The 14924-nt window shown below is 41.5% G+C and overlaps 1 protein-coding gene across 3 annotated transcripts in view; it reads right to left on the bottom strand.

The window, feature by feature from the left end:
* TCEANC2 (transcription elongation factor A N-terminal and central domain containing 2) overlaps nt 1-14887 on the bottom strand; it is a 33478-nt gene extending 18591 nt beyond the window's left edge. The window contains exons 1-4 of one of the 3 annotated variants that reach the window (XM_028106874.2): nt 14641-14887; nt 14451-14551; nt 13887-14031; nt 4231-4372 (exon numbers count right to left, since the gene is read on the bottom strand). In XM_028106874.2, the coding sequence (XP_027962675.1) occupies nt 4231-4372; nt 13887-13988 (244 nt within the window). In that variant the 5' untranslated portion in view covers nt 13989-14031; nt 14451-14551; nt 14641-14887. The remainder of the gene's footprint in view (nt 1-4230; nt 4373-13886; nt 14032-14450; nt 14552-14640) is intronic. The other 2 variants (XM_028106873.2, XM_028106872.2) reach the window with 2 other exon arrangements.
* Nucleotides 14888-14924: the final 37 nt, after the last annotated feature.

Raw genomic sequence — 14924 nt, forward strand, 5'->3', positions numbered from 1 at the left:
CGTCTATGGTAATAAGCAGTACTGCCATCCACCAATTTGCCCACATTAGAAATCTGGGCCTCAACCTTCATTTCTTTATCTTCATTCCCAACATCCAATCAATGTCTATGTCCTTTGGATTTTATTCCATTTACATCTCTTGATCCCAAGCACATGGCTCCATCCCCATGATGATTATCCCATCCAGGCTGCTCTCACTTCTCACCTAGACATTTTAATTGCTTCTTAACCGGGCCTCCTGACTCTAGGTTTGCTTCTTTCCAACATTTTTCCCACATGGTAGACAGATTTTTCTAAAATGCAAATCTGAATATGTCAGTCCTCTACTCAAAACCCTTCAATAACAACCACCTATTACCCTTAAGATGTCAGGCTTTATGGTGGACTAAAGTTACCCTTGCACTGCAATAAACTAGATTCTGGATAAAAGTCACCTCATTCCCTCCTCCAAAAACATACGCAGAGGCTAAAGGAGTAGGGTTATCCTAAGGGGTGATGTTAACAGCAATGCTGCTGAAACACTTAACTTTGGGCCAGTGGTGAAGTGGGAGAACTAATCATGAGACTCTTGATACTGAGCTGGGATCCTTGCAAGGTATGCTAAAGTATTCCAGGTCAGAAGTGGCCCTTGACTACTGGCGGAAACTAAAAAAAAGTTAATCCCCTCTAGAGGGAAGCTCCAACCTAACCTGACAGAATTCCCATAGATTAAAAGAAAAAAAATGAGCTCACAATTAAAAATCAACGAGCACATGGAAAGGCAAGCACTATGAGAGTCAGAAGAAACAAAGATGTAAATGCTCAAGGACTACAAGTACTAGAATAGTCAGATGAAGAATACAAAAGAACCATATATTAATACTTAAAGAAATAAAAGGCACAGGGGCGCTTGGGTGGCTCAGTGGGTTAAGTGTCTACTTTGGCTCAGGTCATGACCTCAGGGTCCTGGGATCAAGCCCCCGTGTTGGGTTCCATGTTCAGCGGGTAGTATACTTGAGGATTCTCTTTCTCCCTCTTCCTGCCCTTCCCCCACTTGTGCACGCAGGCTCTCACTTTCTCTCTCTCAAATAAGTAAATAAACCTTTAAAAATAAAGAAATAAAAGGCACAATGACAAGGATGTACAAATACTATTGAAAAGAGACAGATTTGGGGGGAAAACTTGTAAAAATGTAAAATGGCTTTGAAACAAAGAAACTCCATCAATAGGCTGAACAGCAGATTAGAGTGAGCTGGAGAGAGAATTAATGATTTGGAAGATAATATATCTGAAGAAATTTCCTGGAATTCTGTGAGATTAAGGAGATAGGATGATGACTGATAAGCTAAGGGGTTTGGAAAATAAAAGGCTTAACATACTTCTAACTGTAGAATCCCAAAATGAAGGAATAGTGAGAATGAGAGAGAGCCACTTTTGATGAGATAATGGCTGTAAAATTTCTATAAATGAACATAAATCTGCAGATCCGGGAAGTAAAATATCTGAGAAATACGTGCTACAGTAGCCAGTCTACTAATAACCTCCGATGAGCCTTACCTTTTGGTATTCATAACCTGTATGCAGTTGCCCCCCCAGATTTGACCTGGGTTGGTCTGTGTGAGCAACAGAATATGACAGAAGTGACAGCATGCCACTTCCAAGATTAGGTTATGAAAGACACTGTGGCAATCATCTTGGTTGTTCTCTCTTGGATCACTTGTTCTGGGGAAAGTCAGCTGCCATGTCATGAGCAGCTATAAGGAGAGGCCCACATGATGAAGAACGGAGGCTTCCTACCAGCAGTCCTGTGAGTGAGCCATTTTGAGATGTTCAAGCCCTCGTGAAGCTTTCACATGACTACAGCCCCAGCCAACAGCTTGACTGTAACCTCTTTAGAGACCGTGAATTAGAACCACCCAAATAAGCAGCTTCCAGATTCCTGACCCTCAGAAAAACTATGTGAGATAACAAATACTTACGCTGCTAAATTTGGGGGGAATTTTTACCCAGGGGTAGATAACTAATACACACACTAAGACCAAGCAGACTTACAAAGAGCCTTCTCCATCTGGTCAAGATTGTCTCTCCAGTTTCACTTCTTGCCACACTCTTTCCAGCTTATTACATTTCAAACACACCAAACTTCTAGTTTCTGGAATCATGTTCTCCCCCACCTTCAGCCCTCCATACAGCTCACGTGACGTTATCCACTGCCTAACATGTTCTTCAACACCTTCTTCTCTACTTCCAACACGTATACTCTGTTGGCTAGCTTCTACCCATCATCAGAGCACTCATCACACTGTACGATAAAGTCTTGTTAAATTGTCTGTCCTTCCATTAGACTGCAGGATCCAAAAAGGTGGGGACAATATCTGTCTCCTTCATTATTACGCCAACACAGTTCCTAGCACAAAGAAAGTAGTCCATAAATATGTGTCCCTTATAGCCCACAGGATAGGGACAGGCAGGAGGCTAAAGGTGGAAGAATGTAAACATTCTCAGGCAGTGATCCAAATGAATCTTCAGCCCTAGCAACTGAAGTAACTACAAAGGAACCAAGAAACCCCTATATTCCATACAACCTCAGGTTTAGGGAGGGCTTGGGGTAGGGTCAGGACTCAAAAGTTGGATACGTTCTAGATCCTCCTAAGTCAAACCAAGTGTTATGGTTTCATTATGATCCTTGAATTGAAATTTATGAACATTAGACACACACATTCTTAAAAATACACTCACAACTGTACTTAAAGGACAAATGGAAATAATTTTTTTAAAGTAATCTCTATGTCCAAAGTGGGGATTGAACTCACAACCCTAAGATCAAGAGTCACATGCTTTACTGACTGAGCCAACCAAGTGCCCCACAAACAGAAATATATTTTTTAAAATGATCATCTGTTCTGTATTTGTAGGACAATTCCATTGATATTTAAGATCTGATCAGAAATGGTATTTGTGGCGTGTGCCGAAATATGAACATCCACACACATGTACATATACACATGTCATAAAATATTAATCACTAGTACCCTCTACTGGTGGAGATACCTTACCGGCTCATATGAATGGTCTTATTGCCCTCTAGTGACCACAACCTATAAAGAGAAAATCCAGCAGCAGATGGGAGAATCTCCTTGGCTATAACGATAGGGTTTTATGTTCTTTAAGCATCTAATTTTCTCAGATTCTGGTTTATATTACAGGGGTGCAACTCTCCAGACTCTTGGGGGGCCCTCCGGGGGATTTCACATAGCTCTTGCCAGCTGTTAGCACCAGTCTGAAGCTGCTCTCTCTTCTGCTTCTCATGCGCAAGAGGTCAAGGGGAGGCAGAGAAGGCAATGGTTGCACTAGCGAGGCCAACAACAGCAGCTGTGAATGACTACCTTGGGCTCCCTAGGGAGTTGGGAGCAGCTTGAGGAACACATGTTGGCCCTCCCCGAATATTATTCACAGTTGTGTACTGTACTAAAGTGGCAATTCAACGAAGTCCCTGACTTACCTTTTAAGTATCTCAGTGCTATAATAAATGATGTAGCGGCAAATGTTGCTATCATTTTGTTTTTACAAACCACACTCTGCAAGTTATTTCTACTCAAGACAGAAAAGCCCAGATTTAACGTCAAGATCTAGCTGAAATGTCCTCTCTTCTATGAAGCCTTTTCTGAATCCCCCAGATGTAAGTGACTGCTCTGTCCTCGGTGCCAGCACGTACTTTGTACAGATCAGAATGACATCCAGGATATTATTTATACGCTTTTGTTTATAGCCTACAGTATTTTCTGCTCCTGATCGTCTACATGCTTGTTTCTCCCACCAAACCCTAAGTTCCTAGAGGTCATAAACCATGTGTCAGACATTTCTGAACACCCAGCAGCAAAACACACTCAAAAAGTTATCCTTAGATCACTGTTGGTTACCAAGCCATGAGTTAAGTACAGAAACTGAAGTAAGCATTTAGAAACTTTGAAAGCAATTTGACAGAGTAATTCTGTATCTGTTGAATCTAATAACAACAACAAAAAAGCGGGGCATGTATTTTGTATATTTTCTTTTTCTGGCAATTTTTATTATATATCATAAAAATATTGGTCTGCAACCAATGGAGAATTTTTTAAACAACAGTCCTTCATCACAGATAGTTTGAGAAGTGCTGATATGATAAACAACTTAATGTTTGAGGGAGGAAGAAAAAGATGAAGGAAGGAGACAAAATATAAGCACTTTTCATAAAATTCAGAAAGAACATACCTATCCTCGTGGATTTTAACACTTCCCTGGAAGGTATTTTCTTCTTCAATTCTCGTAAAGCTTCAACGAGATTCTCTCTGGTCTGATCAGGAAACTCCAACATAGTTTTCCATCTTTTTATGTCTTCTATAACCACAACTCTCTGGGAAAAAGAAAAGTCATTTGGAAAATGGAACATTTTCATTAGAAAAACATCTGCTTTCACCTGAGCTAATGGGGCTCCTATTGACATATGAATTATTGATTATGACCTGAACCAAAGCACAGTGTGTATGATGGCCCCAAATGATGGGTAATTGCTTAAAAGCAGGTCCCGCTTACTGCAAATCAGGAAGAGAGTTACATCTATTAGGAAAAGTGCAAGTTTTAATCTAACCATGTCAGACACCGCTGGGCACTTAGCAGAGAGAGGCAATAAGGATGAGAAGAAAAGAAAAACGATACTAAGGTGAATCAACCCTACAGCTCACTTAAGTGTCTTAATTCACAGGCAAGGACAGAGAGCAAGGAAGTCATAAAGGCATATTTATTTCAACAATAAAAAGCTTTCTTCAACAGCTCCCCACTTCCTAGATGATAAAATTCAAACTCTCTTATTTGAAAAAAATTTTAAAACTTCAAACACATAAAAAGGTAGAATATTTATAATTGGAAAAACTTAACATTTTGCTGTTTTGCATAAAGTAACAAAACATTCTAAAGTTTGTCTCCTTACATCCTTCACTAAACTCATTCCTCTCCTGTTTCTAAAAGAAATCACCAACTTAAAGTTGATACACATCTTTGCATTAAGTGTAAAATATAAACAAGGAATCTGGGTGAAGGGGATGGGGAAGTTCTTTGTGATCTTGCAATTGTTCTGTAATTGTGAAATTATTTTGACTAAGAATTAAAAAAAATTAACATGAAAGATAAAACAATAAAGTTGCTTTTACAGTTACCAAAAGAAATCTTATCTTGCATGGTTACTACCCTGGGGGAGGTAGGCCCAGTTAGGGAAAGGAAGAAGGCACAGAGCGCTTCTGGGATTCCAATAATGTTTCTTGATCTGGATACTGGTGACACAGGTGTGTTCACTTTGTGAAAATCTGTCAAAATGTTAACCCATGATTTGTCCACTTTTCTATATGCAGATTATAGTTCAATAAAAAGCAACTAAAAAAAAAAAAGTCTCAATTCCCTTCCCTGGCTGGGGTCTGCTTCCAGCCTAGCAGCCCACGGTGGGAGATGTCTGACTCCTCTCCCCATCTTTGCTTCCCTTGCTCCCCCATCTGCTTGGTTTGCTTTGACCTCTGACCCTTCCAAGTTTGAAGATGGGAAGAGGCGCGGTAAGGGACAGGGAAAGCCTTCCCTTCTTTTGTGATACTCCACTAATCAGGTTTTAGTGTGCTTTCTAGACTCAGCAGATGTGTAAAGCTGACCCTTTCTTGTATGGGATGCTTCTGTGGTTCCTTGAAGAGCTCCCATCGTTGAGACCTCACCTGCAGTTCTGGTAATGTTGGCCAGGCCTCTTCCAGCCAGCCGATTACAAGTCCCCGGTTTTTGGCAAACCACTTTACACAGACTTTCTATAGGGGTGTCACTGTCCTTCCAAGGATCCTTGTGAACCTAAGCCCTTTATTTCTACTCCAGGCCAGCCAGCATTTTCTCTGCTGTACCCACACCTTTGCCCTGAAGAATTCTAAGGGTTAACAGCTTTCCTATACAGCCACTCTGTTTTTAGACTTTCCCAGGCACAGGTCTGGTCTCTGTGTCCACCAGCTCCAGGAACAGAGGTCAATTCTCCAAGTGAAAATACCACTGCCCTCCCACTTTATCCAAAGGAACTCTCTCTCCTCTCTTCCTTTATTTATTTTTTTCCTCCTCTCTTCCTTTTAGGTGATACGGTCAGGATTCCAAAATTGGTTTTCACATATTGCCTTCATAAGTTCTGCAGTCTAGAATCTCATTTGGGAACACTCTGCTTTGTTCTCAGCCTTTAGGTGCTTTAGCCAAAAATGCGACAAGTCCTTTGTTATGATCTGCTACAGTACAAAGCAGTATCATTAGTGTTAAATGGTATGTAAAATAAATAAATGAAACCAGGTAAGGGGATATTTTCAATAGGAAGAAGGTGTAAAGTATAAATATCATATCATTCTGCAAAAGGCTTTTTTCACTCATATTTTCTCGATTCATTCATACTGATAGACATAAACCCAGTTGATCCATTTAATAGTAATGAATAGTATTCCATTATTTTTATATATAAATGTCTTAGAATTCTAAAATCGACTCCCCTAATGGATATTTAGGGTACCCCCCACCTAATATTTTTTCCAGTTATAAACACTGCTTGGATGAATTCCTGCCTATGACACATTCAATATTGTCTTCCATCTCTTAACTTTCAACATTTCTGGGTCATTATGCTTAAAATAGCCTATGGTGGCTTTATTTTGCCCCCATCCACCATCCAATCTGAGAATCTCTGTCTTTTAACAGGCATGCCTAATCCATTTGCATTTATGATGGTTACTGATATAACTGGATACACTTCCTCTTTGCTTCTTTTTCTTTTCCTATCTTTGATTTTAACAGTTTAAGTTTTCTTTGCTCTTGTTCTTCTTTATGGTTTGGAAATGATACACTCTACTGCTATCATTTTAGTGTTCATCCTTTCAATTTTTAAGATGTATGCTCAGTGAAATCTGTATCAGTATCCTCCTTATAAGCCTCTACTGTAGAAACCCCTATTAGAAATATAAACGGCTGTCTGTCCTTCGTGTACCTTAACTGTTCTTTCATCTTTTTCTCTATCTCTCTGTGACACAGTCTAAGTGATTTCCTCACATCGAGCTTCCAATCCACTATTTCTGTGACGCAGTCTCAGTGATTTCCTCACATGGAGCTTCCAATCCACTATTTCTCTCTGTAGCTATAGCCTGTCTACTTTTAACCTATTTAATGTGTTTCTGCGTCAGCAATTTTTTCTTCAGATGACTTAATATTTTCCTCAAAATCTGCCCACTTTCTTTTCATACTATTCTATTCTTTTCTTATACTGTCTAACGTCTTTTCTTTATCACTGTGAAAATTCCCATAAAGATCTCTTTGAGGCTGTACTCTTGTCACCACTTCTTGGGGTAGAAATGCTATTATTTATCTCTGTCTGCTCATTCTCCCTCTGGGAAATGAATTTTCTTGGAGAGTTTGTAATTCTGATTGTGAGTTCATCTTTAATGGAAACTGTTCTCTATGGGAATCTGGTGCCCTAGGTTGTGAGGTGTTCTAACAGGGAAATCTCACATTTGCCTTGGCCAAAGCCTCTGGATTTCTCTGTTTCTATACCAGTTTTTATGCTATTTTTTTTTCAGTTTTGCCCAGAGTATAAATTTAAAACTATGCATAGTAATAAGTGTTGGGTTCTAATTTATTGTAGTTAATTCTTTTCCATCCAAAACCCCTGAGAAGATCACAGTCTTCATGCTGTTTCCTTGGACTAGTGGATGGAATTTTTCAAGTTCATTTTTCACAAACATGGTAGACCTGTTTTGGCTCCCAGCTGCAAGTGGGAATTGTTAGCCTGAGGCCTTATCTGCAGTTCCTATACTGGCCCTAATACCTCATACCCCAAGCATTATAAATGGTTTCATAAAACTGTTTAGCTTCAGCTCCCACTTAAAGCTCAGGGTTTGAATTTCCTCTCTCTTCCTGGCATCTGAGGATTTCTCTTTCTTGCTTTCAAGCTCAGCTCTGTATTAGAGACTTTTCATCAGCATTTCTACATGGTTGGAATGAGGTTAGGGATTCCACATCAGACCACTCCAGTATATGGAAACTATAGAAACCCAAACTCTAGCATGGCATAAAAGGCCTTACATGACTTGGCTCCTGACATCTTTTTCGGCCTCATAATTTGCTCCAGCTATAGAAAACTATTTGAAGCTGCCTAAATGAATTGCAGTATTTCACACCCTCTGCCTGGGATGCTCTTTTTTTTTGCCTCAACCATATGATAAATACCTATTTATATTTTAAGACTCTTTTCAAGCATCCCCTCTTCTGATGCCTTTCTTGACTCTCTCCTACCAAATCTGACCACACTCCCTTTTGGGTCCTCTGTAACGTGGACATACTTTTATTACTGTATCTGCATTTTATGCACATACTTTCTTATAAGGCTGTCTTCCCCTCTGACTATAAGCCATTTGAGGGTATGAACAATCTATTTGTCTCCCTCTCCCCAGTGCACAGTAGGTATAATTGAACAAAGCCATCTCTACCCTTAAGGACTGAAGTCCAGTATAGTTTTCAGATCTGAAATTTTAGGTCAGAAATAGAAAAATCTACAGTCAATTCCAAAACAGAAGAATTCCATATATATCCAAGAAAGTTTCCTTATTTCTGTCCAAATATGGGTCCCAAAACAGGTATTTCAAGTTGTTCTCTGAATTATTTAGAGGAACAAGGGAAGAGGACACAAGGTATCAAAGGGGGAGCTACACAAGTAGTGGAAAGGTTATCACCAGAAAGAAAATGTGCCTTCTCCTATACCATCTGGTCTTAAGTTGTGGATGGCTGGAAAGTCAAGTTTGACAAGTTGGAAACCATCCCACCAGAGGGGGCAGGGGACAATCTATTGGCTGCTCAATCCTACAAAAAGCAGCAAAGGTTTACAGAGCATTCTCAAGTACTAAACCTGAAAGAATTAGCACATCCTAGAATCTTAAAAAAAAAAATCTCCGATTGCAACCAACAGAACAAATCACCTTCCCTGAAAGGGAGTAAGAAGAGATTAACCAAATTAACCGTTACCATTCAAATGTATACTACACAAGCTCTATTGGGTCTCACTTTTATTCAATGTGATAAGGCTATGGCAAAATTACTTGTAATAAACCGATAACAGAAGTCCAATGTTCCTAATATTCCAAGATTGTTATACCTCCTCTGCTTGACATTCAGAAATCTCCACTTTCTTAGTTCACCCTAGAGGGGGCAGACAGTGGAACCAGACTGTCTAGTTCCAATCCCAACTCTGCCACTTACAGCTGCATGACCTTGGGCAAGCTACTTAATCTCTCTGTGCCTTAGATTCTTCATCTCTAAAATCTAAATGATAAAAGCATCCATTTCACAGGGCCGTTATTAGAATTTAAAGAGTTAATGCATGCAAAGCACTTAGCACAATTCCTGGCCCATACAAACGGGCTCATAAACGCTGGCGGTAATCATTACTGTCGCTCTCCTCATCACTGGTCCCGGCTCTAGTTTTCCTACACAAGCCTTTCCTTTTCCACACATGAAAACAGGAAATTATTGATCAGTTTTACTGCATGCCAGGCAAAATGCTTAGCCCTTTTGATGTGCATTTATCTATTTAGCTCTCATAATAAATAAAGTTGTTTTGCAATAATATTTGTTAAATAGTTTCCTACCCAGACCCTGCAAAGGCATCCCCAAATAAGAATGATTACTGTTGATTCAATAAATTTTTACCTACAATGTAGCAGGCGCTGCGTTAGGTCTTGGAGCAGAATCAGAACCTAATAAGATACCATGATCCTCAGGAGTTTATAGTAGACTACAGAAAAGTATAGGTAATCTGATAATTAAAATACAGTGAGGTAAGTGCTACGAGAGATATCTGAACCAAGTACTAAGACAGTATTGAAGAGGGAAGGATTAATTCCCCCCAATGGACCCAGAAAGCACTTCAACATTCACTTATTTAACAAATACTTATTGACCACTTAATATGTGCCAAGCACTGTGACAGGTCCAAGGATACAGAAGTAAATAAAATTCCCAACATCCCTGTATTCATGAAATTTATAATCTAGGATTCACAGGGAAAGTCACACTTGAGTGGGTTCACAAATGAGTAGAGCCGTCTCCATAAAAAGAAAGAGAAAGGTTTTCCAGGAAAAGGGACCAGCATCAAGTCAAATCCCTGGAAACATGAAAGAGAATGATTCATACAGAGACCAATATATGGGGTGTGGCTGGAATACATTCTTGGAAAAGGGGAGCTATAAGGGATGGAATGAGAAGGCTCCCTGGGGTAGAACAGGAAGGGTCTCATATGCCATGCCAAGGCTTTTAGAGTTTTAGTTCATTCGGTCATTCAGAAAAATGCACTGTGATCTTCTATGTACCAAACCCTGTGCAGAGTACTGGGGACACAAAATTCAGTAAGATGTAGTCTTTCAAGAAGCTCAGAGTGTAGTGCGGTAGAGCATTTAAAAAAATACAATATAGCACAAATAAGGGCAATGACAGTGGCATGTTTAAGATACAGGGATGCATGGGATGCCTGGGTGGCTCAGTCGGTTAAGGATCTGCCTTCCGCTCAGGTCATGATCCCAAGGTCCTGGAATCAAGTCCCACATCGGGCTCCCTGCTCAGCGGGGAGCCTGCTTCTCCCTCTGCCTGCTGTTCCCCCTGCTTGTGCTCTCTCTCCCTCTGACAGATAAATAAATAAAATCCTTCAAAAAAAAAAAAAAGATACAGGGATGGCTTAGAGAAGGGAGTGATTAGATTGGCTTTCCGTCTGGGGGACAGAAGGGTGATCAGGAAAAGCCTCACAGTAGAGGAGACACTTGAACTAGGTCATGGGGGACAAATAGGAAGTCATAAATTGATGATAACAGCAAACACTTGCACATTACTTAGTATGTGTCAGGTTCTGTTCCAAGCACTTTATATATATTGACTCCCTCAACCTTCATAACTACCTTATAAAATAGATATTATCATTATAGATAAAAACACAGAGAGGTTAAATAACTTGCCCAAGTCACACAAATAATAAGTGGCATGGCTGGGATTTAAACATAGGCAGTTTGGCTCCAGAGTCTGTGTTCTTAATTACCACACTATATTGCCACCAAGCCAAGAGAGTAGGCCATTCCAGGCAAACAGGACAGCATATGCAAAGGTATGGAGGTATGAAACACCACACCATCATGGGGAAATTGTGAGGGGCTGACACTGGATAGAATGTAAACAAGAAGAGCAGCAGGGGATGAGGCAGGCAGGTACCAGCTCACAGAGGGCCTTGGGTGCCATGTAAAGAAATGTCTTCATCGATAGGTAATGAGAAACCACTGAAGGATGAGGCAGGGAAGTGACCTGAGTAAACTGTCTTTTTTATTTCTCTGGCTTAAGTGTGGAAGAGAGAATGAGAGAGGATGCCAAAGGCAGACAGACAAGTTACCAGACCATGGCACTGCTCTAGATGAGAGATTTTTATTTATTTTTTATTTTTTTAAAAAGATTTTATTTATTCATTTGAGACACAGAGATACAGAGAGAGAGAGAGCATGAGCAGGGGGCGAGACAGAGGGAAAGGGAGAAGCAGGCTCCCCGCCAAGCCAGGAGCCCAATGTGGGGCTTGATCCCAGGACCCTGGGATCATGTGTAACAGAAGGCAGACACTTAACCATCTGAGCCACCCAGGAACCCCTAGATGAGAGAGTTTTAAATTTAAAGTGGGAGATGTAAGGACAAGGTGAATTTTTAGGAGGCAGAATTGAAAACTGGATATAAGAGTTAAGGATGGTTTCCAAGTTTCTAGTTCCAGTTACTTGGTATATGGATTTAAAAGTACATACAGGAGGGGGCACCTGGGTGGCTCAGTTGGTTAAGTGTCCGACTCTTGATTTCAGCTCAGGTCATGACCTCTGCACTGAGCATGGAGTCTGCTTAAGAGTCTCTCTCTCTCTCCCTCTCCCTCTGCCCCTCCCCTGCTCACACTCATGTGCTCTCTCTAAAAAAGTAAATAAAAATAAGTAAATAAATAAAGTAAATACAGGAGAATAAAGAACAGGTTTGGAAGAAAAGCTACTGCATTTAAGAGGAATGTTATTCTCTCTACGCCTATTGCTTATTCTGCTTCCATAACCTTCACATGATATATCCTCTTCACACAGGGACTCTCAATTGGGGCATTAAGTGGGGACACAGAGGGGAGAAGAGGCAGGTGGAAGTATATTAGAATCTGGATGTTTGTATATGAGTGTATGAGTAGTTCAATTACTACCCTTCTCTTTTTCTTCCAGTTTGGTATCACAATCCTGCCCACCACCATCTGTCTTTGAGAGTCACTGTTGTATACAACTCCATGAGTACTCTGACAAAACAGAGACCGTTGAAAATCTTGATTATGCACAAAACTCCAAGACCAGAAGAGATTTTTAAAGACCATCTAGAATTCAGCAGATCTCAACCAAGGGCTACCTGGAAATACATGAGGGCAGTTTTGCTTATCACAATGGGAGGTGCTGTTGGCATTTAGTGTCTGAAGGCCAGGAAGCGTCAATGTTCAGTAACTCACAGGACAGTTCCAAATAATGAAGAATTACCTTGCCCCACATGACAACAATGTTCCTTTGAAGAAATACTAATAGGGGTGCCCGGGGGGCTCAGTCAGTTAAGTGCCTGCCTTCAGCTCAGGTTGTGATCCCAGGGTCCTGGAATGGAGCCCCATGGCGGGCTCCCTGCTCAGCAGAGAGTCTGCTTTCCGTCTCCCTCTGCCCCTCCACCCTGGCTCATGCTCTCTCTCTCAAATGAATAAATAAAATCTTAAAAACAAAATACTGATAAAGTTCGACCCCACATTTTACAGATGAGGACAAAGTGAGATCCTAGGTAAGGAAATGATTTGCTAAAGACCACCCAGTTGCACCGGAGGGCGTAGAACTCAGGGCTTCTGTTTATACACCCCTGCACTGCTTTCTAATCTGGGTCTGGTAACCCTGTGGCACATGTAGAAGAGGAGTCCAGCTGAGTACATAGGTCAAGTACTCAGAACGCCACCTTGCTATCACAGCCCTGTGCACACCTTCTTTAGCCCCAGATATCATTCTCACCATCAGAGATCTAGGCTCGAAGTACAAGTCTGGCAGTCATCAGCACGGGAAGCCTTAAGATAAATAAGGTTACCCTGGCCAAATACATAAAATATGACAAAGCTCTGGGGAGCACAAATATTAGGAGTCTGGTGGAGGAGGAGAAACCAACAAAGGAAACTGAAAAGACCAGAAATGTAAAATGTCAAGGAGGCAAAGGGAACCAATTACAAATATGTTTGTTTTTAGTGAAATAATTTTTACTTTATCATTAATTGGGTACCCATGCCCATTGATTCATTATTGTCTATCTTGTATTTATTCCTTGCCTCTTCTTTGCAAACAGAAATCAGACATGTAGAGGTTGCAAAGAGTCCATTAACACAGTCTGTTTCCCAGTCTCAACTATAGCTGTGAAGGCCATGTGATACAGCTCTGGCCAATAAGACACGAAAATAGAATATCACCACCCAGCCTTACTGAGTTTGTACAGAGTACACAGAATCATATTTGATACTTTAACATTCCTAATAGACAAGAAAATCTTGCAAAAAAAATAACTTAGGGGGCTTGTTCTCTCAGCCAGCAAAACATACCATAAGCCAAAGTAATCAGAAGAGTAACAAAAGTGCATGTGGGAATTGATAAATGAAAGTCTGTACAGAGGAGGGAGGAAACAAATTAGGAGTGGTCCCGAACACTTTGGGGAGAAAGCACAGCAAGAAAGAATTCATAGGTCTTCCACAGTAGAACTCCGCACCGCCTTGCTACCACAGTCCATTTCCACATTTTCTCTAGCCCCAGATCCCCTCTCCCTCTCACCTTCAGAGATTCAATCGTGGCCTGCTTGTAAATCTTTCCACCAGGATCTTTCTTCTGAGGACTATTTTGGATTCTAGGCCTTCGAATGACGAATTTATCCATTGCTAGAGGACTGCCAGCTACCTTCACGTGCTTGCAGCGCTTTCTGCTCAAGAAAGAGGGAAGATTCTAAAACGTCATAACAACTGCTGTGATGTGTTCTCCCTAAAGTGACATAATGGACTTCTATTCTGGAAGCATTCCTGAATTATGAGGACTGTTGGGTAGAATTTACAGGAAAGAAAATTTCGTCTTGGAAAAGAAACATCTTCCTAAGAACCGAAACTGTTATACATGATCGGTGTAATTCCTGGGTTAGGAGGTGCCCAACTTTCAGAAGTGCACGCTGTGCAGGGGATTCCAATATTGGGCCAGGCATTGAACCCGGTGACTTCTAAAAGCCTTTTTCAACTTAGGTGAGGTTGAGGCAGGGTTTAGTTCCACTGGGTTCCATGAGGCTCAATATTAACAACCACCCCACCATAATCACAATCCCAAAGGTCCCCCTAGAAACGAGCAACCAACCACCACCTCCAGATCTCAGCGGATCTTCACAACAAGCAGCCATCTCCAGGAACTGCTCGGTGGTCCGAGGACCCCACCACGAACTGTCGCGCCCTGGATCACTGCGCAAAGAGAAAACACCATCTTCCTCTACCCTCAGCACGCAGGACTCAGGAAGGGGAAACTAACAACGGTCTGACGTGAGACCCACCATGAAAAGCAGTCCGGTCAGCAGCTGGACCCTTCCAGAGCACACCCTCTGAGGACCCACGCCTGGGCCGCCGGGGTCAGAATTATATTGACGCTTCCTTACTGGACGGTGGTTTCTCGGACCTCAGAGCGCCTCGGAACCTCCGCAAACCACATTCCCCAGCATGCACTGCAAAGGAGCGGGTGAGGCGCGCCCAGGGCGACTGTAGTTCTCCAAGACCGACTTTCCCGGCCCCACCGTGTGCCGCCGGTCGCAGTGAACTACATGCCCCAGCGTGCCCCGCG

The sequence above is a fragment of the Eumetopias jubatus genome, unplaced genomic scaffold, assembly GCF_037043125.1.
Source record: "Eumetopias jubatus isolate StellerSeaLion01/CBP00866 unplaced genomic scaffold, mEumJub1_p1.0 scaffold_4, whole genome shotgun sequence".
Lineage (NCBI taxonomy): Eukaryota > Metazoa > Chordata > Mammalia > Carnivora > Otariidae > Eumetopias > Eumetopias jubatus.